The sequence below is a fragment of the Alosa alosa genome, chromosome 9 (assembly GCF_017589495.1).
Source record: "Alosa alosa isolate M-15738 ecotype Scorff River chromosome 9, AALO_Geno_1.1, whole genome shotgun sequence".
Taxonomy (NCBI): Eukaryota; Metazoa; Chordata; class Actinopteri; order Clupeiformes; family Clupeidae; genus Alosa; species Alosa alosa.
This window is the reverse complement of record NC_063197.1, coordinates 2,416,282-2,443,119: the sequence shown is the minus strand read 5'-3', so window position 1 is coordinate 2,443,119 and position 26,838 is coordinate 2,416,282. Positions and strand designations below refer to the sequence as shown.

Sequence of the window (26,838 nt, the reverse complement as noted above, 5' to 3'; positions counted from 1 at the left end):
TTTTTACAACATGTTGGCACAAAACTTAATTTCTCCATTGTCAACGTGAACTATACCAGTATGTTCAAGCGTTCAAGTGACAATGTGGTTTAATGCATGGGTTAACGTGGCGTGAGTCAGACAGAAGATGGGCCTGTCTTAGTTCCTGAATCCTATCCCTCTCAAGTCACGTTAGGCTAAATGGTGTGATTAGCAACTACAAATAAAAAAAACATCCCGGGAGTGACACCCGACCGCTGCCGCCACTGTTAAAAAAAAATCTAGCGGAAACACTGAAAATGTTGATATTGTTCTCAGTTAACCATTTCTTGCCTTGTTTGGCTGTATGTTTTGGATTATTATGTGGTTTAATGGTCCAATGATGCCCATTGATACATGTCTCTCAGCAAACTGCCTGATCTTTTCCACCAAAAATCTCAATGTAGCCCCTTGTGTTAGTGTTACCGGTTACTTTGAGAAGTTCACCAGGTTCCATTGTCTGAAAAATACCCAAAACTAATACATTTCTATAGCCATTCTCCACATTGTGGATGGTGTTTTGGTGGTTGACATTTTCACTCCATCTCAAAATGGATCACTTGGTCATCTTGGATGCTGATCATGGATCACTCTTCTCCAAACATGCCTAACTTAGCTAAACCTTTATAAGGGCACACCTGGACAAAGAATTTAGCTTTCGCTGGACTTTTTTTGACCGAGGGACATGCCTGAGATTGGCATAAATAAAGAAGCATTAAATTCCAATGACACCATTTCAATTGTGGGGGTTAAAAAAGTATTCTTTTGTTTTGTCTTGTCTTATTTTTCAACCAGGGGGACCTGGTGACCTTCTCAACGTGTAAGTAAGTATATATACTCTTTTGATCCCGTGAGGGAAATTTGGTCTTTGCATTCATCCCAATCCGTGAATTAGTGAAACACACTCAGCACACAGTGAACACGCACTAATCCCGGAGCAGTGAGCTGCCTGCAACAACAGCGGCGCTCGGGGAGCAGTGAGGGGTTAGGTGCCTTGCTCAAGGGCACTTCAGCCGTGCCTACTGGTCGGGGTTCGAATCGGCAACCCTCCGGTTGCAAGTCTGAAGCGCTAACCAGTAGGCCACGGCTGCCCCCAAAACGTAAACGGTAACATTAAAGCAAGAGGCTACACTGAGATTCTGGAGGAAAAGATCAGGCAGTGTGCCAAGAGACCTGCCCCAATAGGCATAATTGGACCATTAAACCATACAATGGTCAAAAACATACAGCCAACCAAGGCCAGAAATGGTTAACTGAGAACAATGTCAACATTTTAGAGTGGCCCAGCCAGAGTCCAGACCTCAATCAGTCAAAAAAGTTAGCACAAGGCCAAAGTGATGGCAAATAATTGTTCCTGCCTCAAAACCCAGATTGCTGCTAAAAAGGTGAGGTCTACAATCATTGTGGCGACATGGAGAGGCCTGGTAGGTATTATTTCGAGAGCTTTGATGGCAATTAAAGATGTTTCCACTGATTATTTAAAATGGGTATGAATAATTTTGGACATGCTGTTTTTCATAAAAATGTTAAAGATAAAAAATGATTATTTTTTTAATTCCATGTTTCTACCACATTGTCTTACAGCCTTTTGGCATGTGGCAGTGTCATTTTCAGTCAGAACAAACATATTGGTCAAGAGAAAATCAACATTACATAAATATTTGACAGGGGTATTAATCATTTTGTTCTTGACTGTATATACAAGTAAAGAAAAAGGACATGCTATAAAAATGACAGTCTTCCTGGTACTGATGGTGTGTTTATGCATGAATTTTGTGTGAAAGTCAAAAATAGAGCATACATTTCAGCGTGTCATGAAATTATGCCGAAGTCGGACCTGTGTTCAAGTATTGAATTTATCAAATTAAATAGTTAGGCCAACTCCATACCATTTGCACTAAAACTAGATGTACCGCAAAGCGGTACAAAATACGACCGCCGCTCAGTCCTGCACATTCTCTCCGCAAATATAAATTCATGCTTCCCAATTTCTCTCCATCTCCTACTCCATCCCTTACCCTTGTGTTTGTGTGCATGCGTGTGTGCGTGCGCGTACATATAACTACATGTCTACTTTGTGTGTATGTGTGTGCATAGTGTCTTTGTGTGTGTGTGCGAGCATGCCTGTGTGTGCATGTGCGTACATATGCCTGTCTACTTTGTGTGTTTATGCATGTGTACGTTTATGCGTGTGTGTGTTTATGTGTGTGTGCGCGCGCGTGTGTGTGTGTGTGTTTATGTGTGTATGCGTGTGTTTATGTGTGTATGCGTGCGTTTATGTGTGTGTGCGTCGCGTTTATGTGTGTGCGTTTATGTGTGTGTGCGTGTTTGTTTATGTGTGTGTGCGAGTGCCTCCATGTGTGTGCATGTATCTTTATGTGTGTGTTTCAGAGCTAGTGAGCGGAGCGCGAGCGAGGAGTGGATGGAATTTTGTTAGTGCTGAGCGCTTTTTAATTTAAAGGCCGGAGCAGTGGCTCTTTTCCGCTCCAATACCGCTCACACCGCGAGTCTGAGGCATGCCCAAATCCACCCAGAATTCATTTCTTCCTTATAAAACCAAGACCGTTAAATTTAAAATTGGCCATTGTGCGTTGATGGGGATGGAGTTCGCTAAATATTTTAGAAAGGAAATTGATCAGGCAAGTCAAGCAAGTGTACTATTCCTACAAAACAACTAGATACTAACAATGTAGAGCAAGAACAACCATGTGGTGACACTGTCAGTGAGGAAAGATTCATTTCGGAATCCAAGAAGACACATTTCACAGAAACATGAGTGTGTGTGTGATACGGGAACACACACAGAGCGAAGAAAAATGTGAGCAATTTGAATATGCTTCATATCAAGTAGAAGGCTAAAGTAAATAAGGCTAATAATAAAAATAAAAATAAATAGTTCTGCCATTCAAAGTAGGCCTAATGCGATTTTTGTAATGTACTTATGTGTATTGACCGAGGAGCGGAATATTCGCACCGCTCAGCTCTGCTCACTAGCTCTGGTGTGTTTGCGTGTGTTCATGAGTGTGTGTGTGTGTGTTCATGCGTAGTGTGTGTGGGCTGGCCATGTTTGAACTCTCTCACTCATTCGTTCGTTGTTTAACAGACGTTTTAAGTGTTTTGTTTCCTCTATGTTTATTTTAGCATGACTGCCCGCCACGGTATAAGAATCAGAGTCAAATTATAGCCTAGGTGCTTCTACATCAACCACTATCGACAGGAAAGGTAAACAAAAATGTAGCGATCAGGAACAGTCAGGAATTTGGCAAAACACAGAAGCATGACAGCCTATAACGAGAGAACATGGATGTGTAATCCATTTGAGGAACGTTATAATCGATTGCGGAAGTAAACAGACAGCTACAGACACGGAGCGCATAGTAGGCCTACTTTCACTTTCTGTGCGTATTCATTACGTGAAAGATAATTAGTAGCAAAACAGCGATCAAATATTACATGGCAGTAAGTTTTGTTTTCAAATGTTTTTAAGACTATCATAAATCCTCAAATTATGTCTGGGGTCTTTTATTTAGGCTGCGCAAAGCACAGCACCTTTATTTGAGCCATGGTTTGTATTCGAGTCAGCTATAGACCTTTATTTCTTGTGTTTTATTGTGAGACATAGGCCTACTTTTCATTTGGAGTGGCATACCGGTAGGCTATCAAAAGCAGATGTTCAATTCGAGATTTAATTTACGTTTGGACTGTTTGATTATATTGCTAAATATCGGGACTGATGACCACTGAAATCTGTGGTGTATTTAATGGTTCATTATTAAGTTTCATGTATGAAAGAATGGCGATTTCCATCCACTTATTGCGAGATAAGGCATCCCAGGGCTCTACACTAACATTTTTTTCCAGGAGCACTTGTGCACCCAAGTTAAAAAATTTAGGAGCACAGACAAAAATTTGGGCGCACAGTCAGTTCTGTACTTAACTTAAACATAATCTAACATTACACTGCAGCTAACACTTAAACATGCCAGTGCACCAATTGCGAATATTAAGAATGACTGACAACATTTAGGCTACAGGAAATAGGATTTTAAAGATCAGTGCCTACTTTATTTTCAGTCTGTTCTATTTTCCTACATTTTGTTAATGTAAAATAGTATAATACATTGCTATATTTGCATTTCGCCTGTATATCAAGTATCCTGCCAAATGTAGGCTAATTTATTTATTTGTGAATCCATCTGTAGCTAATCCAAATATGCCCATGGTGACCTACACAGATTCGCACACACAAGAATGAGCGCTCACACCACTACCCCCTAATGCTATGCGTCTTTCTTTGATAACAATAAATTAAGAAATGTTTCCTATTCTGGGAAATGTTTAGTTTCAACCATCCATGTGTTGGCCCTCCTCTCACCCATCTCACCTGAAGTCCCATCCGACTGCCCTATTACCGTCCTCCTATCTGGATTCCTGGCCCGTACAGCCTAGCGACCCATCACCTGCCTATGACAATTCTACCCAGATTCCTGGCCCGCCTGCCGACCCACCACATGCCCATTGACAACTCCCTTCCCCTGGACAAATCCAACGCTGGACTATTTGAACTTTGTCACCAAATCAGGATTAATGAATTATCAAACCAGATACGTAATCACTCCACCTCTTGTAACTTTCCTCAAGTGCTTTTAACACCATGTCTTTTTCTCTACACCTGACTATCATATGCATTTGTCATGTATACAGACCTTACTGTTCTGTATTGACCCTAGGGCAGATGGGTCAGGCCCTTGAGGCGTGGATCTGCTCGAGGTTTCTTCCTATATGTATCTCCAATTCTAGGGAGTTTTTCCTCGCCCCTGTTACCCATGGGCCTCTCTCTTTCTTTTCTTCCTTTCTTTCCTTTTTCTGATTGCCTACATTCTGTAAAGCGCCATGATACATGGCACTCTATAAGCACAATAAATTGAATTGAATTTTTCTTTTGGCTGCGGTTCAATGATACCATTTAATTGTGCCAGAAATTATCCGCGGACCAGTAATCTCCTCGTCGAGGAGGCCCTTACCCTGCAGATTATAGACAGAAAAGGCCTACTGTATGCTTTGGGTAAAGAACACTTTGCATGTCCAGTGTACACAGAGAATGACAGTGTCTTGGAGCGGCCGCACCCCCCACCAGGCGCGCCTGCAGGTGTACGTCCGTACGCACTGTGCATACCATCAGGCTACTCACCAACGAGAGAAAATGTCCCTTGTGTGTGTGTGTGTGTGTGTGTATTCACACCAAATTGGCCCACCATACCTTCCCAACAACAGTATGCACAGTATCCCATTAGCTGCATGCCATCAGGCTATTTACAATTTTTTATTATGTAAAGTTAGTGAACACGTTATCAAAATTAATAATACGAGAATAAGCACGCAGGCACACAACTAGGCTACTTGTTTTCTTTTACTTGGCTATCTACAGTATATGGTTATCAGCACACAATGTTGAGCCAATTCACAAACTCAATACTCATCATGGATATCACAAGTTGAAACAACGAAAACAGAAAGGATGGAGGCAGCAAAGCTAGAGGAGTTATTCCTAATGGGCAAGAACAAGGTAGGCAATTGGTGTGCTTGTCAGAACGTTAGACTGCGTTACAGCTGTTTAAAGCCAGACGTCACGGTACGCTAGAACAAAACTCAAGGTACCTTTAACCTGTATAGGGCTGTATTGTCCATGCATATTTTTTTTGCGGGGGGGTTGCATTACCATAGCATTAATTCCTGCAGGCGCCCCTGCCCCCCGCAACTCCACTTCCAATGTCACTGATTCTGACAGATACACCCAACACTTCTGCTTTTTATCTGGTGGTGGTGGAGTTGACCGGACATCTGAGGCTTCAGACGTTACCAATTTATCATCATCATCATCATCATCATCATCCATCGCGCCTGGCCTCTGGAAAAACTTTTAAGGCTAGACTGCCTGGGCCAGGCCATGTTTGAACCGCCTCACTCATTTGTTCGTTGTTTAACATGGACGTTTTAAGCGTGCGCTTCCTATTTGAAATGCAGCAAAGGCTATGCATGTTGTTTAATAGCTTACTTTTCAAACGGTAGAGCCTGTTCATTTAAAAACATAGCCAGAGGACGTATAATATAGGCTTACATATTAAGGCTTATTCTCATATTCAGATTGCGTTAGGGGGACGGGATTATTAGCCAATTTCAATCGGACAATTTGACCGGAGAGATTTAATTTTGTCGGACATTTCATTTTTTTCCCCGGCCAATGTCCGGTAATTACCGGACAACAGAAACCCTGGTTTCAGGCATAGCGCAAGCATTAATCTCTGGCTGAAAGTGCACCGGACTTGTGCATTTGAGAGCGCTCTCTCGCGGCTGTAGACAGTAATGTTTCATGTAGGGTTCATGTCAGTTAATATAAATTAACATTTAAAAACATGTTCAATTATATATTTTTTCATATATAAGTCGCACCTGACTATAAGTCGCAGGACCAGCCAAACTATGAAAAAAAGTGTGACTTAGTCCGGATAATACGGTACTCGCGAAGTAGCCCACTTATCCCACAGACATTCCATGCATCACATCACATGAAAGATTTTTTTCTCAGCATTTAAACAACGTTAGCCGCTAGTTGCTGTGATAAACAGTTCGCGAGAAAAGTAACTTCAATTTAATCTAGGGCCATTAATCGATTAAAAGAAATAATCTAATTAATTACATACTCTGTGATTAACTAATCTAAATTAATCGCATGCATCCACTTTTGCTATGAACATTAGCCTGACGAGCCAGACCCACATCAAGATGTAGGGTCTGGGAACTTACCATTGGCACTGTTCAATCTGAGGGGCGGGACAAACGGTTGTCTTTCAAATTTCCTCTGCACGCAATAGGATAGCGCTACAACTCATGAGTCCCATGCATTTTCCAACCAGTGGAGCTAATTGGCTAGTTGATCAAACTTTTGCCAATTAAAAAAAAGCTTAACTCGAGTCGCAATTCAAAGACCGCTGTTCGCCAGCAGCAGCATCCATCTTCTTTGTTTTCAAGTAGCAGGGAATTCACGTGGAACCGTTGCCGACTCTATACACGATGTGATTGGCCTGATTGAAGTTTCATTTTTACAGCTCGCAAGTCAACGGAGAATTGCTAGACTACCCTGGCTGCAAATTACATTTGCTGCCGCTAGGATGCGTCTAGATTTCTAGGATATATGAACATATCTTAAAAACAAGTTTGGCAGATGAATGAATCAATGACACCAATACTTACATTCATTACGCTGCTCTCCCGTTGAAGTCTCGGGTGAGGAGGGCTCATCTTTGGGGAGGGGCTCCAGAACAGAGATGGCATGGGCCTGCAGCACTTCCAGCTGAGCATGAGAAAATTCAATCTCTCCTTCCCATAAGCAGCCATTAATAACAGCCTCTAGCACCTTCACCCTCTTCTTAGAAAGCAGCTCATCCCACTCACGAGCCTTCAGCTTTTGATGCAACTTCTGCTTCTCAGGGTCACCCCCCTCCTACACAACAAAAAAGAAAAAAATTAAATTCATTAAATCATTTGTCATCAACACAGACTGTTGAAAAATCACACAATATTCCATAAGACTTTGATAAGACTTAAGGAACCATATGTAAGATTGTGGCCAAAACTGGTACTGCAATCACTTTCAAATTACTGTAGAGCGGTGTATCCCCTCCCCCCTGACTCGAGGTTGCCAACCTGGATGCTGAAACAGTACTGACTTTGTGATTAGTAGATAGGTAGAGGGTGGCACATCAGGCCAAGATACAACATGACATAACAAAACACAACATCAACATCAGTTGAGGGCTGCAACTTCACTTTTTAAATGACAATATCCTGGCCGTACTACTGTTGTCAGTGATGTAAGTATTTGAAATTAACATGATTTCTTAATGTCTAGTGACATATCAGGGTCAATTTAGGATTAATTAAAATACATTTCTTACATATGGTTCCTTTAAGAGTCAGGAATCATTGCAAGTGGGAATAATCTGCACTTTGTTGATGACTATATTGCTTGAAAACAAAACGACTGGTAAACTGAAGCGAGAAAAGTCCAGATAGGCAGGTCAATGTATTTAAAGGAACCGTATGTAAGATTGTGCTGCAATCACTTTCAAATTACTGTAGAGCGGTGTATCCCCTCCCCACTAACTGGCAGAGCTGGCAACCCGGATGCCGAAACACTACTGACTTCGTGAATAGTAGATATGTGGAGGCCAAAACACAATATCCTGGCCGGACTCATACGGTTCCTTTAAGACTCACAGAATACTTTATTACAGAATACTCAATTTTTACTCTATTAGTATGAATGCTTACATCTATTAACTAGGCCAATGACAAAAGACTAGTTAATAGATTGACTGACGTTGGCCATCTCACTTGAGTGTAGACTGTGATGCAGTTACAGCTCAGTGTTTCCCACGTGTTAACCCTATGAGCCCAACTCTATTTTCAGGGCATTCTCACTACCTTTAGTTAAGTTTAATAAGTATTTATCCTGGTCATTGTAAGTGCTGAAAAAAAATAAAAATATAGCATGTGTGAATGGCAGAGTCTATACTACCCAGATCTACCACCATTTAATGTATTAATACTTGCATTAATTTGATTTTGATTTTTAATTAATAAAAAGACAAAAAGCCTTTATTATGAAATTCTTACATTTTGATACGCATCTCACCACAGCAAGCTACCAGCTGGACATGACTAACATGTATGTGTAGGCTAGGCTGTCCTGAATCTGGCAATATAAGAACCAACCTGGGGCTAAGCAATGTACAGAAATTCGTGGTGTGTGCCTTACAGAAATAAATGCCATTCTTTTTATTTAGTGATGAAAACATTTTATGCTCCACATTTGTGACAGGAACTGATATGACCTGACTTGACCTGAGCTTGCACGTTAGCCTGTGTCTGCACTCATGACTATTCTCTACAACAACTTTTTACTGCAATGAACAAAGCAAAGGCAAAAACGTTGTTTCTTTGTCAAACAAATGGGGATTCAATGTGAGCCTTGAATTGTACACCATGCAGGAATTTGCAGGATCTCAAAACCGGATTATGAACATGAATTTGCTAGGATCTCAAAACCGGACTATGAACATGCTTTGCCATAGAGGAACACATGATGGCGTCAGATTATGAACATGCTTTGCAACAGAGAAACATGTGGGGTAGGTTGAGCTACAAAGTTATTATTTTGCTGTTACTTCGTCTGTTTTTAATAACATGATCCCTTTCACCAGAAGGATGTGCTTGGTATCAATTGATAGCTTTGTGCCTCCTCTTTCATCTGACGTGTTCCATATCTATCCGATCACAGGTTCACAAGTAATTCAAACGGGTGTAATGGGTGCGCACTGCTAGGTTGTCAGGTTGACCTTGGAGGTCACAGCTAAGACAATTTCAAAATAACTGAGATCATCCTTTTAATGTCTACCTTTCTTTAAAGTGTAGCCAGTTAAGCAACAACCCCAGTAGTCAATAAAACGCTAATTACTGGAAATTTCCCTTCAGTATTGCAGCTGATTTCCTAAATGGAAATGATTCCGACTAATGCAGTGCCCGTTCAAAAATGTGATTCCTATAGAAAACCTGTAGCCCAATTGCATGCCTACAGGTAGGCCTGCTTTAAAAACAGAATGATGGGGAAAAACGTAATTCCAGCTAAGTATTCAATAATGAATACTGAATATTATATTATACTATAATAAATCTGCAGTGAGTAGAATTTAAGCATGGCTGCATGTGACATTTTTTACAGATCAAAATGACATAAGCCTAACAGGTGTTTTGAGTCAAGGCTATATATTTAGCCCATCGAATAAATTGATGATCGAGAAGATAAACCATTTTGTGGAATGACGCATCATATGAAATTTGCAACGATGTGACTCAAACAGCCTCTGGTACCCTAGCCTATAAGTGACATCACGCTCTGTCTACCACTCATTGTCTGTAGCTGGTTATGCTTTGCGTGGGTGGCATTCTGAAATGTCCTTAAATTCGGGGCTATTATCGCTCGTTTCAATTTGGGGCCTTGCAGTCAGAATTGTCGTTTGTTTATTCAAAGTCTAAAGACAGTCCAGAGTAGCCTGGGCTATTCGAAGTGTCAGTGTATTACACATAATTTTTACGTCATATTGAATAGATACTGCATACCAAGACACCAGAAAGCATTACAGTGCAGAGGAATATCGGGCATAGCTACTGAAAATATTTTAAGTACCTCCTCCTCCCGTGCCCCTTCCCCATCTGACAGGTATCCATGTGGTACAAAAAAACCATCATCATCGTCGTCATCATCTCCATCCTCATCATCATCCTGCAAAAACAAGTAGGGCGACAACTTACACATAATTAAAATCACAAAAATTAAATTCTGACAAGTCAAGAATATATAAATAAATGTACTATAAATATAGTACTTGGTTATTTATATACAAGAAGTTGGCCTTCAGAGCTAAAACAATGTTAAACTGTGAATTGAAAATAATGATTTACACTCACTCCCTCACTGTGTGATAAAGACTCTCCAGGCTCTTCTTCCTCCCACTCCTCATCGCTGTCTACATCATAGTCAAAAAGCTCCTGTAAAATGACAATCAGATCAAAGAATTGATAAGTCAACAAGTGGGCTAAAAGATTTCATCCACTACACTTTTAATACACTCTCATGTTTATCCACCCCAAGCTCCACCCAAACCAATTCTCCTGCAAGATGCCTAAAGATATTCAGGGTATCTGCACATTTTCCAAGTGCAAATTTAAAGACTTTTAAGACCTTTTCAAGACATCTAAATAGAAAAATTAAGACTATACCACGGCAAAAAAGAACTTAAAACTGTTTTATGCAATAGTTTTTTTTCTACTAATTTTAACACCCACCCCATTTGGGATGTCTACAGAAGTTACCATATATATTTTGGTGAAAGAAAATAATTGTGTGTGAATTACCTTCAAAGCTATTATTCAATGCCCAATTTTAGTGTCTGGACTGCTTGCTTTTGAAGCTGGCTGTACATATCTGGTTGTGCTACTGGCTGAGGCTGACTGTTCTTTACCTGTGTCTGTAGTAGCCTAGGCTACTTGCCAAACATGTGTACTGGATTCCCTTATTTTTTCAAAGGTAGACTAAGCTATTTAAATATTGTAATAGGCCTACTAATAGGCCTACTAACTTAGGCATCTATTGTCCCATATGCAGCACAGCTAATCAAGGTAATACATTTTGCATACCAGTTGTATTTAAACCAACCAAAGCTTGACTGAAACATTGTAAACCATTGACTTGTTTTAAAAAAATGTATGGGAAAAGTTAAACCCCCTCCTCGCATGTTCCTGCTGAAAAACTGCTGGTTTCATCTCAATCACGCAGGTAATATGAACACACTTAGATGCGTTTTTTTTATGTAGCCAGTCGCCGACATAAAAAAAAAAAAATGCGGTTATATTTCACAACTTTTGCGAAGTACTGGGAAAGGCTGGCAAGCAGCTGCGATATTACAGACAGGCCATTATAACTTAGACAGATATTTACTTAGGCTAAGCCAGCAAAACACGCTAAAGAGATGCAAACAGATACACTTGATGTGTATTTCCTCCTGATTGAGAAAATGTTTTCTTTTTGTCGGTCCGTGGTTCCTTCATAAATTGCGCAGCAAATTATCAGATGAGTGACAGAAGCACCACACATAATTTGACCAGCAGTCTTTGCGTCCATAGTTTGTGAAACGATGCTGTGTCCGAGCAAAGATTCTAGAAGCCCAGCGCAACTCCAAAAAGGAGGACAAATGAGCGTCCGGCTTGAGGCTGCGCTGGACACGACTTTTAAACTGTCCAGCCTAAATCCGAACGTATGGCCACCCTATCGCTAACTGGCTTACCCAGCTCTTTCTCCCGCTCACTCTACCGCTCGCGTAGGCTACCTAGGCCTACGTATCTCTCAGGCCTCGGCTATACCACGAAAATGTAAGGCATATTTTTACATTCTTACCATTTTCACACCTTTAACGACCCGTAAAAACATCTTCACTCTGCAACCACTACACTTCCTTCAGTAGCCTTATAGTCACTTAGGCTATACATTTCCGTTTAAAAACATGAAACCAGATGGAGACATTTCACGAAACCAGATGGAGACATTTCACTCGCTCTCTCACACTCGCTGGCGGTCCCATACACAAATTGAATACCTCCTTTCCGAAAATTCAAGACATTCCAGACAATTTAAGACTTTTCTAGGCCTTAAAAACCTAAAGTTGTATTTAAGACTTTTTAAGGACCCGCGGGAACCCTGGATATTGCCCAATCAGAGTGAAGCATATTATGCAGACGAGATAGGACTAAAAATCATAGCATTCAAAGGCTATAGCATGTGTTGTTATAACAGTGGTGTGGCTACTCCATTAAGAACAACATGAGTGGATGAGTGTGAGTGGCACAGCGATAGAGAGTGAGCAAGAAGCAGATGAATAGTTAGAAGCTGGATAAAATAAGCTGAGGATCAAAGCAGAGTTTGTGAAGCAGACTTAAATGCATAGTGTGAACTGTTGGTCATTCAGACTGAAGCTGCATCTTGAAGCTGTATCACAACCGGCAGCTGAGGTGAAGGGAGTTAGCCCCGGAATTCCTGTCTAAATGATGAATACAGTCTAGATCTGAAAAAGGAAATGCTAAATTAAATTATGCACGTAGTCCAACTCAGTTGTGTAAAACAGGGTTCCCACTCATTGACAATTGAAAAAAATGTAAAACCTTTCAATGACTTTACATTAAAATGTTTATTCATGTAGGCTATATTGAACATCATCAGAGGCCTAGCTGGTCTGGTAATACTGTGATTTTTGTTTTGCATGCTGATAGACTATGCACAAAATGTACGGATGAGCTATACACTGCATGGTTTGCGCATTTTGCGTGCTTTGACTTTTGCGAATTTGACAACATTCCTATTTTTTTTTTTATTGACAAACATTCCTTTCTTTTATCTTTTTACCGGTAAATACAATTTTGCTGCTAAATACCAGATTCATTTGTTGAACTTGAACTTCACCTAGTAAAAGGGGTCTAGCGAAGCCTTATGCGACAAAATGAAATGTCATGACTTTTCCAAAACTTTCAATGAATTTACTGAATTCCATGATTTCTCCAGGCCTGGAAAATTGGATTTTACAATTCCATGTCTTTTCCAGATTTTCCTAACCTGACCCTAGCCAGATGAATGTCGTTCCGCTTAGCTCCGCCTAGCTTCACTCACATCCATCTGGGACCTCTTCCATTGAGAGTGATTTCTCCAACCAACTTTATGGTTTAGCCAATCAGGACGCAGGGCGGGAGTTTCATAGATGTGACCTAGCGTAGAAGCGACTGTGAGTCTGTTATTAGCGTCACGGGTTGGCTTCGATGTGAGTGGTTGAAGTAGCACGTCAATAGATGACGGACAAGTGGCTTATTCAATCATATGCAAGCATTTTTTGATTAGGCCCAGCCTTCTGAAGCAACACTTCAATGGATCGGTTCCAGATGGATGAGTGGAGCTAGGCGGAGCGAAATTCATCTCGCTATTGCCAGGTTAAGATTTTCCATGACCGTGGGGAACGCTGGTAAAAGTTTCCAATCACTCAAAGCTTCAAAAGTATGGAAGGACTTCATCATCATACATCACAAAACAAATAGTTAAGTGGTGCACTGTACAAAAAGCTATACCCAAAGACACATGCTGTCAATAATTTTCCCGAGAGTTCTGTTGAGCAGCCAATGAAAATAGTTTACAGTAACTAGGACCTGTTCTTAGACCTGCCAACCTTAAAGAATTTTCTGAGAAAGCAGAGACAAAAAAATATTGCTCACGTCGGCCTTCATGCATGCAGCCAAAAATAGACATAGCCATACTTGCAAAAACGTTTTGGATAGAGACCCATCTTTAATGTTGAATATCTATCTAAATGTGATCCAATGTGTTCCTGAAAGTGCAAACAGAATCTTTTACAGTAGCTCTATAATGTTGACAATCTGTTTTAGTAGTGCTGGGCGGTATGACCAAAAATGTATATCACGGTATTTTTCTAAATTCTTGCGGTTTCACGGTATATGACGGTATTTTTTTTCCATGCATAATCAGATGTTCACAGCATTTTCTACAGGTTGAGGGAGGAATTGACTAAGGATGGTCTATTTTACTGTCATGATGTAGAATAACTCCACACTAGTGGTAATGCAGTTTTGCATGGCCCCAGAAAATGATGCTGTTTACAAAGAGCCACTCATGATTCTAATGAAGAATCGAATCAGAATGCAAAGACAATTGCAGTCAAAATACAGAACTGTACTGTGCAAATTTCACAAACATCTTGTAGCCTATAAAACCAATACAAAAAGTTGTGCAACTTTATATTTTTTTGAAAATTATACAATTTAAAATGAAATCTCTCTGCTAATATGCTTACTCTGTCAAATAGGCATTTCAGAAACATGCCTTATTGTTATTGTGTGGTTTACATGACGTTAGTGGTAGGCTAACGTTAACTTCATGTGAATTGTGGATGTCATGTTAGCCTGCCATGAGCTTCAGTTCGGTTCGCTAGGCAAAACATTAACAAAAAAGTTCGTTTTGGTGCACTGATGACAGTCAGGATCATTTCTAACTAGCCAGCTTGTATTGCTCAGTGCATGTCTATAACATGCTTTACTTGCTACCTGGATAATTTCAGCGAATATTCTTAAGGTGAGATGAATGATAAGCTCATTAGAATTCACTGTGTTTGGTGGGTTGCTAACTAACGACATCACCTACTAGCCAGCTAGTTGCTGTTGAACAATCTCAATAGAATTTTCGTAACGGTAAATCCCTTTCGCAGTATCCCTTAACGTTTTTCCTTAACTAAAGAAACAATTTAAGGTATTCTGTGCAACACCCTTAAATAAACCCCTTATCTAAGGATAAATTAAGCCTTAAGGGTCATACTTGAGGGGAAAAACTTCAGGTGTTTTGTGTTTACCCTCACTATGCCTCACAGTTGCACCATGCGTGCGTGTGAAAAAAGTCCCGTCTGAAACACTGTCGCGGGGTGCAGTGTTCCAAACGTTGTGTAATCAAATACACCGGTATGGCGGTATATAAAAAAATTCATATCATAACAAAAATATACACCGGTATACGGTGTGAACCGGTATACCGCCCAGCACTATGTTTTAGAGCCTTTTAATCCTGACCTATGAAAAACACTCATGTTGATTGGGTCTGATGTGGATATGTTGTCCATTTTCTTTTATGTGGGCCCTACTCAATCATGCCTGGTATTATACCTCTTTTCAATCCATTATTATTAAATATTTATTTTGTAAAGAAATGCATCTATCGCCCATGTTATGCCAACATATCTAATTCACCTGGATGTAGGCTACAGTAAATAGGTTTATGGACATCTGCTGTTGTCAGTGTGTAGTCTATCCCTTTACTCACAATAGCCTACATGTTTTGTTTATTTGTTTAAAAAAAAAAAAAAAATCAATGTTCAATTATTACCTGCTGACTAATGCAAATTACTGATTGCTTTTAAAGAATTTCACTTGCACGTGCACTCAAGTTTCTTTCAGATTGCAGTCTTTCAGTCTGCAAAGATTAGGCCTACATTACCCCAACTACAGTGATAGGTGAGCAATCTCGTCTGGAAGCCTATTATTTGTTCTCGCTTGTTTTCACTCTAATAATCAAGAAGAAGGATCTATATGCTCCAAAGAAAAAAAACAAATTGAACACTCATTAATGAGCAGCTCAAAATATTTCACCTTGGTCCACTTTCAGACTCGTTGTTAATGGCTGCATTTTGCCTTGGAAAGGTCCGTGCTCCATTAGCGCCTTAGTTATAAAAACTTTTACCATCAGGGACACATTGAAAATATGAAAATATAACTGAAACAAATTGTGAACAAGTAATAACTTTCCATGACATAATCAAACTATTAGACCTAGGTGAATTTACAATCAGTGGAATATTTTTAGTTTCACAGCAAAACGGCAGCTAAGGGAATGCGAATTTGCAAGTGAACACTTGTTAAAAACTCACCTCATCAAGTCTTTCATTTAACCCTTAGAACCCTAAGCTGTTTTTATGGCATTTTCACTACCTTTATTCATATGGATTTATTCTGGTCATTGTAAGTGCCACACACACATATTTTTTTCAGCAGAGTCTAGGCTACCCAGATCTGCCATCATGTCATGTATTAGTACTAGCATTAATTTTATTTAGATTTTAAAGAATTAAAATATAAAAAGAGTATTATAAAAATTCTTATATTTCTACATGTATCTCACCACAGCAAGCTCATAGCTCTACATGCATTTCATGTGTGTGTAGGGCAGACTGTCCTGAATCGGGCAATATAATTGCCATGTTGGAGGGATACTCTGGGGCTGAGCAATTTACAGAAATATGTGGTGTGTGATTTACGGAAATAAATGCCATTTTTTATTTAGTGATGAAAAATTACCTTTCTGCGCTCCATATCTGTGACACGAACTGATCTGACCTGACTTGACCCGAGGTTGCGTGTTAGCCTGCGTGCCTATGATGTATGCACTCATAATGATTCTCAACTTTTTACTGCATTGCCATGAACAAAGTAAAGGCAAAAAGGTGTTTCTTCGTTGAAAAAATTGGGATGCAATGTGAGGCTTGAATTAAATGCCATGCAGGAATTTGCTAGGATCTCAAAACCGGATTATGAACATGCTTTGCAATAGAGAAACACACGATAGCGTTGGATTATAAACATGCTGCCACAAGAACAGACAAAAATGTGGGGTAAGTCCAGCTATATGAAGTTATTTTGCTGTCACTTCGTCTGTTTTATAACCCAGAAGGATGTCCTTGGTATCAAATGATAGCTCTGAGTCTATGCGTGGCATATCTATCCGATCACGGGTCCGCGAGTAATTCAAACGAGAGTAATGGGTGTGCAGTGTCATGTCTGTTTTTATAAGCCATAAGGATCGATAAACATGGTACCAATGGATAGCCCTGTGTCCCCTCTTTCATCTGATATGCTTGCCATATCGATGCGATCACGGGTTCGCGAGTAATTCAAACGAGAGTAATGAGTGTGCAGGTGAACGCAGATTACAGACTGTAAATATGATGCATTTTGATTTAATTTCATTATTTTTTTAAAATGTCATACTTGATCGTACAGACAGTGTGTAGTCTCTTTGGAAAGCCCCACTTCTGCTCTGTCATGCAATAAAGGTTTCATCTCGCTGCAATGAACAGTTCCGGAGCAATGTAACAGAGAAAAAAGGGTGTGTTTTTTGACGCACTTTGCGTCAATCGGGTTCTAAGGGTTAACCGACTGTTTGCTGAAGAAAAACAATAAGAGGCCACAATGCTTTGCCTGTCATTCTCACTTGTCACTTACTCTCTGTATCTCATCCTCGCATGAAATAGATTAGCGGGAGATTCACATGCTCAAGGAGCTTTCCGGAGAAGTTGGATGTCTGCTCGTTTTGCGTAGTTTTAACAGGGTTCGTACACCTATTCCAAGATCAAATTCAAGCACTTTCAAGGTCAATTTTCAAGCTTTTCCAGCGGTGGCAAATGACATATTATACAAATATACAAAGGAAAACTTAAAAATGTGTCACCTGTCTGGACGAAGACTTTGCTTCCCATCTAACTGGCTGAGTCAATATACCAAATAAAACATTAAGGGCTGTATTTTGGGTCACCAGCGCATGGCGTAAAGTTTGTTTTTCACCCGCGCGAAGTTGAATTCGGTATTTTGCACGTTTATTTTTTTTAAGCATTGCGCCCAGGGGTGTGGCAATTAACAACCTAGGGAGGGGCCTAGCGCGTTGTCTAAAAATCGCTATCATACACCACCTAAACCTGGTCAGAAGTCAATGGTGAGTTGTTCATATGCTATTTTAAGAGCGCATGTCACCAGTCATATTGGCAGGTGCACGCACCATCCCTCTATCATTCATGAACGCACACCAGCGCACGTCCATGCAAAGCATTACAAATTGCACGATTACAATGGGAAACATAATTAGAACAAAGATATTACGAAATACTGTACATCTCATAATGAGTAGTTATTTCACCATCATTTGCAAATTGGTAATGACGGTTAAAAGTGTTTAGGGGAGAGGCGAGAGACACGTATGGAGCACAGCTGAAGACGCACGGTCACGAGATATAAGCAACTCCTCTGCAGGATAAATGTTGTTTCATTCAGTCATTTGAGCAATATTAGGGTAAGTGTTGCTTTTTCCAGCCTATGTTTTCGGTGGTAACCCATTGTCAGTCAATAGTGAAAGTAACTGCATATAACTGTCTTGTCGTTGACTTATTCCTTGGTGAAGTTAGTTTCACTTTGCCAATGAGTTCAAATAATAGACGAGTGCAAATGCGTGAAGGCTATGCTAGGTTTTAGTAAAGCATGGTTTAAGAATGACTATTCCATACGGTCTATAAGCAGCCTCCTTCAAATGCGCCATTGAATGCCAAAATACCGATGCATTTATTTGACATATCGCGCGTTGCACCGTTAAAGGGAATGACAGATGTCATTCTCATTGGTTTAAAATTATGTTACGCCCCAAACACACCCATATGACTGATTAAAAGACCTAGGAACACCTTGTTACGCCATGCGCTCCACTTTTGATAGCGAAACCCCTCCCAATGTGAACTGGACATCCTACTAAATTTGAATAGACTTCTGACGAGTGACGATGCACTTTAGAATGTCATGATAGGGCCCTAAATAACTAAATAAAATAAAATAAGAAAATAAGCACTCAACAAATAACTATTCTTTGCTGAATATGTGAACTCAAACTAATGTTAAGGCTCGCTGTTTCATGACAGTCAAGGCTGATTATGTCTCTACAACGGCATGCAGACAGGCCTACATCTGTTATCATGAGCTACCAACCAGTAGGCTAGCAATGCGGAGATGTGACGTTGGGTGACATGAAGATGACAGTTGTAATATAATTGGATAAATTTAACTTCTTGCCAAACGACACCATATGCACATATGCAAGGTGTTTTAATGTACTTTCCACTTGTATAATTTATACATTATACAATAAATCACACTTAGAAATACAGCCTATTAGGCATATGGTACATTTATAAAAGAGAAAAGTAGCCTATGAAAGACTTTTCAAACCATAGAGGGCTGTAATGTAAAGGCCATCACGATCATTTATAACATGTTTTGCTTATAACTTAAACCAACACACCTTTCCACAATATTCTACTTTTTTAGATGCACCTGTATATTTAAAGAGCCTTTTCTCCAATTGGTTTTGAGGATATTTATACTGATCTCTGCTCCATCTTTAATTAAGAATGCTCTGCTTCTCCTCACCAGAGTAGTGAATGTTGCATTTATAAATTGCAGGGTCATAGGCTGCGCTTGTACCTTCTGACACAGTCAGAATGTCACATCCTTACTCTCACTTACTTGTGAGGGCCCTTTGCCTATTATTTCCCTCTCTTATCCTAACTCTTTCTCCTCATTTCCACCTTTCTGCCTGATTTCCCTTCTCCTGTGTAAATAACTGACCAATAATCAATATCATGCTTAGATAATATCCATATAAATATCTACTATTATCTACTATCTAGGCTACTATCTATATTGGTCCAGACTGATATCTTATTTTCAGTGCAGGTTAGCTAGCTGCAACTCCACTGAATTTCAGCATAACATTTTGAGTAGGCCTTGAAGTCAGCCTTTGTTCAGGTCTGACGATTATATATTTTGGACAATGGATTTGTGGGTATTGAAGTTTATTTGAGCTGCGTGAGACACTGTGTTGCGTTCGTTAGTTAGGACATAGCTCCGCGATAGCAGAGTCAACTCTACTTTCGTTTTGACATGTCAGAGGTATCTACAACTAGGCTACTTGTTGCGTGACAGTGCGTTGATGTAGGGATAATGGTCTTGTCGGCTATTTTTAGTTAATAAATAAAACGAAAATTGAAGAAAGAAAGGTGACCTCATGGTAGAGACATGACTGGTGCGGTTTTGCATTCACATAGCCTACCATAAAGTTTCGTCTCCCTCTTCAACCTAACTTTCTCATCGTCTTCCAATGATTGGAGCTAAGTAGCCTATTCAATATGTTATATATGTTAGCTTTAATGGCGACCTAGCTAGCAATGCATATGACCCTACATGATTTCTGTTCAGCAGTTGGTCATCTCCGACTGTGAGCAGGGGGGCTTTGTCACGCATGAAAACAGACTGGCAGATCAGTCACACACGCAGAGGCGCAAGGACCATGGCGGAGAAGTTTTCATTTTAAACTCTCCGACTTTCTGATCTAATAGGCTCAGCTAACTATTCAGTCAGATAGCTATTTGTGTCAAAAAAAATACACATACAATTTTAAGCATTTTCAAGCACTTTATCCGAAATGCAAGCACTTTTCAAACCTTGAAAACGCAACATTAAAATTCAAACATTTTCAAGGATTTCAAGCACCCGTCCGAACCCTGTTTTAAGTAAAAAAATCGTAGCACCATATTTTGATGTGAAAATGCGCGGTTGCTAAGCATAATGCGTACAGGTTGCCTGTAAAGTTTCCGGGAAGTGACCCAGCGAGACTGACTAGTGATGAACCCACGAAAATATGTGGCCTAGTTTTGACCCAAAGTGGCAACCATCAAAAGCCGAATTATGATAAAATGTCCAGATTGTGCGTTTTCATGAGTTTTCGATCGTCATCTATTTCAGTTCTATTCATCAGCTTATCAGTTCTATTAATCATAGAGTTCCCAAAATCGCATATAAGGTGTTTTAGAGTAATTAAAAAAAAGAGGCTAAAAACATAATATTGTGATTTTGGCACTCCATGCATGGGAACAAAAAACAGAATATTGTGTTAAAAGAGAAACATGGCCATCTGGTCAAACAGTAACATTATTCTACCTGTAAGTGATTGAGTTGAAGCATACCTTGTCTTGCAGTAAGGGGCAGCGTGCAGAAATACATGTGCTCTTTTTACTCCAGGTACCCCAGTAAGCAGGCCTGTAATTCTCATGGAACTGCAGGAGTTTCATCCGACCCCGATGCTGCTGGTCAGGCTGTGGTCCCTTCATCACTACCAGACTGTTGCTGAGATTTGTAAAGAAGCAAAGTTTTAGTAATCAAGGATTTTTTATTTAACCCTTTAGGCACCCTAAGGGTTAATTTGTATTTTTCCAGTGACGCTGCAACGACGCTGCAACAACCCAAACAACCGACAGATGTCTCTTGTGAGCAGGGTGTCTCGTAAAAAGAATGGAGCCCAGACCCTACACAGACTTCACTACAGACTTTATCAGACTGGTTTAGAAATAATTTAATAGCCAGAAATATGCCTGCCCTGCCCTAATAAAGAAATATTTGGTTAACTGCGAGTGAATCCCGTTTGCAGCCGTAGAAGAAACGCAGGGGGAATGAAACACTCCGGTTTTCTCCGAGTGCAACGATGATTGTCAGACATCATTTGGACAAAACTGAGCATATTGACCTCCGTTGCTCAGCCAAATGCCTTCCTGTTACGTCCTGTTATCACGGAGTTACAGGCGATAAACGATTTTTGATGGTCACAAGTTTACTTAATTGGCGGTTTATTTTTTTGATTATTAAAGAGTGTTTTTCATTTAAAGGTTTGACTTCATGCTTATTCAAAAGAGCATTTAGTGCTCTCCCCAATCCCAGACGTTCACATTGCATGTTTGTTTGTAATGGATTCAACAGCGAGATAGGCTATGCGCTTTACCATGATGGCAATGAATTGTTAACATGAACCAAGACATATAACCCAGCAGCAATCTAAAATAACACATACTTGAAGTACCATTCATGATATGTTGTCAAATATTGAAGTTGTGGGAAGTTTACATAATTTAAGCTGTAGGATGTTTCCCCATATTCTCAGATGTGCAATAAAACTTATTTCGGTAGGTCAGTCACTTGTGCAGCGCAGGCTTTTCCAAACGGATGGTACTTAAAATGCAACACAACCGTGTTTAAAGCTGGATGAGGACAACCTGAGGTTGTGTTGTGTGTGTGTGTGTACAAAATTGAGCAGAGAATTGAACAGCTTTGAAAATATTTTCACTTTCACATCACATTGAACCCCCCCAAAAATTCGGATTTGCACGCTTCACACAAGTCACCCGAACTGACATGAAAAAAAGCAGGAGGCGCCGCAAAGCATGCTGTTTGCATCCCTGCTTCATACATCAAAGCCTTGCTGTCATACGAGTTCACTTCCTGTTTGGCGGCTTTGTCGCCATATTTGATTTGCTTTCAAACTCAAATAAACTTGAAATTAAAAAATCTGACAAGTATCATTTGTGCGTCTCGGTCTGAAGATAATCTCCACTAAGTTCCGTGAAAATTGGATGAAATTTGTGACCGCTGCAACTTTTCATAGTTTAGATCAAATCCAGTATGGCGGAGATTGAATATGGCAGAAAATTGACGCGATAGGGGTCAATGGATCCAGTGGTCAATGGTCCAAGGATTCAGACGCTACCTCAATTGTGAAAATCAGACAAAAGAGTCAAGAATCATACACATAAATGCATGCCCAATATTGAACTTGTGGTGGCGCTAGTGTCCCCAATGTATATGCAGGAAAATTGCTGTGAGTGATTGGGACAGTGTCCTGACTATTGTTATCAAGTTTGGTCACCTTAACTCAAAAGCGTTGCGTTAGCCCACTTCCTGTTTGGCGGCTTCGTCACCATATTTGATTGGCTTTCACTGGCAAATTAACTTGAAATTGAAAAATCTGCGAAGTAGTAAATAAGTATCGTTTGTGCGGTCTAAAGATCCTCTCCGCCAAGTTCCGTGAAAATCGGATGAAATTTGTGACCGCTAAAACTTTTTGTAGAGTTTGGACTAAATCCAATATGGCAGAGGTCCATTGGAGGTGCTAGAGTTTTGTAAATTGGTAAGTGTGATCATGGGATGTCTGAATCAGCGGTTCAATTTTCACATTTTGAAACCCGTTTGACCCATTGGTGGTGCAAGACGGCTAGGTTTAGAGGTCCGTAAATGAGTGAGTGGTCAGTAAAATGTCCCAAAACTTTCCGCCAAATTTCAGCACTTTTTACCCATGCGTTCTATGGGCTGCTATAGACGCCAATGGCAGAGGTATAATAATAGGAAAAGCTAGTAACTCAACTAACTAACTAACCATCACTACATTTTTAAAATCATGTTGTGTGTATGCACATTTCCCCTTGAGAAGAACTTTTGGTATAACATTACTGAACCCTTTAAAAGGAAAATGATTAGACTTTTAACTCCTAGATGGCTTTCACAACTTTCTTGCAACAGCAGCAGTTTAATGTTTATTAATTATATATTTTAAGGTCTTGAGGGGTTTTTTTTTACAGACAAAACTTACATGAAAGTGGGAAAGTTGTGATGCTCTAAGCAAAGTCCTACCTTTCTGGATCTTGGTGTTTAGGTTCCGTTGGACCACAGCAACGTGGCTTCCGCCACGTCAATTCCTTCAACCAAGTGATGCTCCTGTCTGGCTTAGCCAGGTATTGGTCTAGTTGCTCTAAAACTGCATTCTCGCACTGCACCCGACACACTGGCGCCAAACACATGTTTTCTTTGATCTCGAATGGGGCAAATTTGCCGCAAGCGGAGGCAAGCGTCTGAAAGAGAGATGATGTCTGAGATTTGTTCTGTTATTAATACAAAATATATAAAAACAATGAAACAACTCTATGAAATGTAACCTTTGGGGCAAGCTGAGTCTTGGGCTTCTGCAAGAAGCGTGTGATCTCTGCTTTCTCTGCTTTAATCCTCTGAAAACAAGAGAACATATTTTCAAAATTAAAAAAGGGGGAAAAAAGACTACATGCCATGAAATTGTGTTGTCTGGAAGTCTTGTCCAACCTATGAGGTTGACCAGGGGCCTGTACTACGAAGCGGGGTTACTGGCTTATCTGGGTAACTTCGAGAGTAACTTGATCACGTGTAACTGGCGTAACTTCCTGATTAACCAGTACTACGAAAGGTGGATAGGTTTTAACCGAGGTATGCTGCCATGGCAATTGTTGCTGCATCTCAAACCTGCTCCGACCAGGTTATGTTCTTGGTTAACCCGAGGTTTCCGTTAACAACATCCTTTATAAGTACTACCACTCCACTAACAATTTCTCCCGAGACATGTCGGCGTACCTGGATGATCCATACGACATTGGAGCGCAAAAATAGTGAGGGACTCTCTTCGCAGGGCGAGGGGTTTTAGAGACCGCCAGAAAATATATATAGCCTACCCGGACGATATTCTCTATAAAGATATAGATTGTCAGCCAAGGGAATTCATTATCTTTGTCAGATGATCTAGGAAGACGTCTCATAGCAATGCCCGTACGTGGACATTCATCAGTGATGCAAGAATACTGTATGTCCGAAAATAAATTGGACACAGGCCTACAGTATGCTGAACAGAATAGCCTAAAATAAATCGGACATAGCCTACAGCAGGCCTAATAAATAAAAATCACCATTTTAACAAACTTGTTGAATTGAATGTCATATTACTGTACCCTGCACATAAAGGCTACACATTTCCACAGCACCAGAATCCGACCGAATGCCTCCCTCAACCCCCTCCATAATCAGCCTTCCACTATTATTTGCGATGGCCAACTCTTCTGCTACTGTAAAACACTCTGGTGCCTTTCCTCCTACAGTAGTGTTCAAAGACACCTTTTTCTTGTTAGCTGTAAAACAGAAGCCATGTGAAGGCTATAAGCTAGGCCTACATGTTTTCATAATTAAGAAATATTAATGCAAGCTATAACTATATAAACCTACTATTCTGAATGTTTTTGTGTTTCATTTTCACCTGCTGCCATGTGCGTTTCGCAATGGTGTTGCATCTGAAATGTTCACAGGATTAGGCATACACTAAATCAGTCAATGGGGGCTACTTAAACATTCAATTATCCTTATTACTGTAATCTATATGCCCACTTCTGAATTGGGTTGCATCTGTAGGCCTTTCTATGAACTCAAAATAGGCTGTTTAATTATTTCAACTCGTTTCAGACATTCCGCAAGCTACTAATTCGTAAGACATCTTTGAAGAACATGTGGGAATAAACCTTTACTTTTAGGCATTTAGGCTACCCGATCCGCAATACGTTGCCAACAGCCTTGCTTTGTTCACTGCCGATATATTTGATTTTTGTCGTAGAGTGGGTTTTAATTCCTCATAACTTGTCATAATTGTGCATTCCTCATCCGTAAAATAAGGTAATCGCGTAATCATTGAAAGTGGTGACTTGCGCTGCAACCCGCCCCTTTTATGTGAACGCGCATAAACTCCAATTAGGTTAACCCCGGCTCAACAAATCAACTTTATAATCAGCGTCATAGTACCGATTAACACCACTTAAGATAACCAGGTTGTCAACCCCAGTTTAACAAAGTAACCCTGGGTTACATCTGGGTAGGTTAAGCTCCCTTCATAGTACAGGCCCCAGGTATGAACTCGGGTATAAAAAGGGAAAAAGGATAAACAGTTTGAGAATGCCTGCCTCCATTGTCCATAGGGGACGTCACAACAAAATAGATCACGTAGAATGAGCAGGTGAAGTGTTTAGATCCGTAGAAGCATTTACGGGCAGGTCATTGAGTTGTTCTGTCACCTGGAATAACCTACTAATAATTTCTAAGAGACTAAATAATAAAATCATATAGGCTACGGCTGTAACCACTTTGTCCCTTCCTGTTTGGTGCTGAAGAGAGCTCACTATGGTTTTGATATATTGCCCACGCCACTACTTGCATGAGACAAGACTAAAAGACTTTTTGAAACATGTTTGATATTGTCGTCACATCAAGACTGGAAAAAGACTGACTCAGACTTAAAACTGCTAGGATTGCCTTACATAGTCAATGCAATCTAGGTGTCCCACACAGTAAAACTCCGTATAGTCTAAGGAAAGCATTATCACACGGGATACAGTTCGAAAAGGTTTCTACGATAGTGGTTTTGGCAGGTGTTTGTGCCGCCGCGGTCATTTCGTAGAGAGCAGCAGCTCTCATTTGACTGCATATTTCTGTTTGAGGTGCTGCAATAAATGTGTCATGCTGCTACCTTTGTTAGCAACAGCCTTTAAACACATTTTGCAGCGGGGCTTTGTAAATTCCGCAAAACCGAGCTAATTTCAAACAACTGATGACACTGTGTCTCTCCTGGGAACGAGCTCTTCCCTGTTTGCTGCCATGTTGTTGTGGGTACTGGGATTGGAAGCGGTGGGAGGGCTGAGCTCACTCTGAAATACAGGAGCCCAAGGGGAGCGCATCAGTGGTGGAAATGAAAGAGAAAAACAATTTTCATTCAAATAAATCGACCAATGTCAAATTCAAATTAATCGATTAAATTGATTTATCATCCAGCCTTACATAGGATCTCATTTCCAAGTTAGCAAGTGTGATATTTATCAGTGGAGACCGTTTAACACGTTTCTTCCAGTCCTTCTAGTTGCAGAGTTTGCAGGTGCTAGGCTAGCGCAAGTCAACAGTATGTATTAGCCTGCCACTAAAAACAGTCTTGCCCACTCCACAGTACACCCGAGGCAAATCAATTATAACGCCAGACAATGGATGTAACCCTGATCATCCCTGACCATTATCTATCTATAAATTGCAGGAACATCTGTCTATCTGTGTGTGTGTGTGTTATTCGCATCTCTCGAGATGTTCTTGTTTGTATAAGAAATGGGAAATATATCAGTTAATATATCGGTAAAA

The 26,838-nt window shown here is 40.2% G+C and overlaps 1 protein-coding gene across 1 annotated transcript in view; it reads right to left on the bottom strand.

Moving 5' to 3' along the window:
• chaf1a (chromatin assembly factor 1, subunit A (p150)) overlaps window positions 1-26,838 on the bottom strand; it is a 57,138-nt gene that overhangs the window by 8,579 nt on the left and 21,721 nt on the right. Inside the window, exons 7-12 of the mRNA XM_048252460.1 lie at window positions 23,808-23,876; window positions 23,506-23,723; window positions 21,015-21,174; window positions 10,546-10,626; window positions 10,265-10,360; window positions 7,270-7,519 (exon numbers count right to left, since the gene is read on the bottom strand). Coding sequence (XP_048108417.1) covers window positions 7,270-7,519; window positions 10,265-10,360; window positions 10,546-10,626; window positions 21,015-21,174; window positions 23,506-23,723; window positions 23,808-23,876 — 874 coding nt within the window. The remainder of the gene's footprint in view (window positions 1-7,269; window positions 7,520-10,264; window positions 10,361-10,545; window positions 10,627-21,014; window positions 21,175-23,505; window positions 23,724-23,807; window positions 23,877-26,838) is intronic.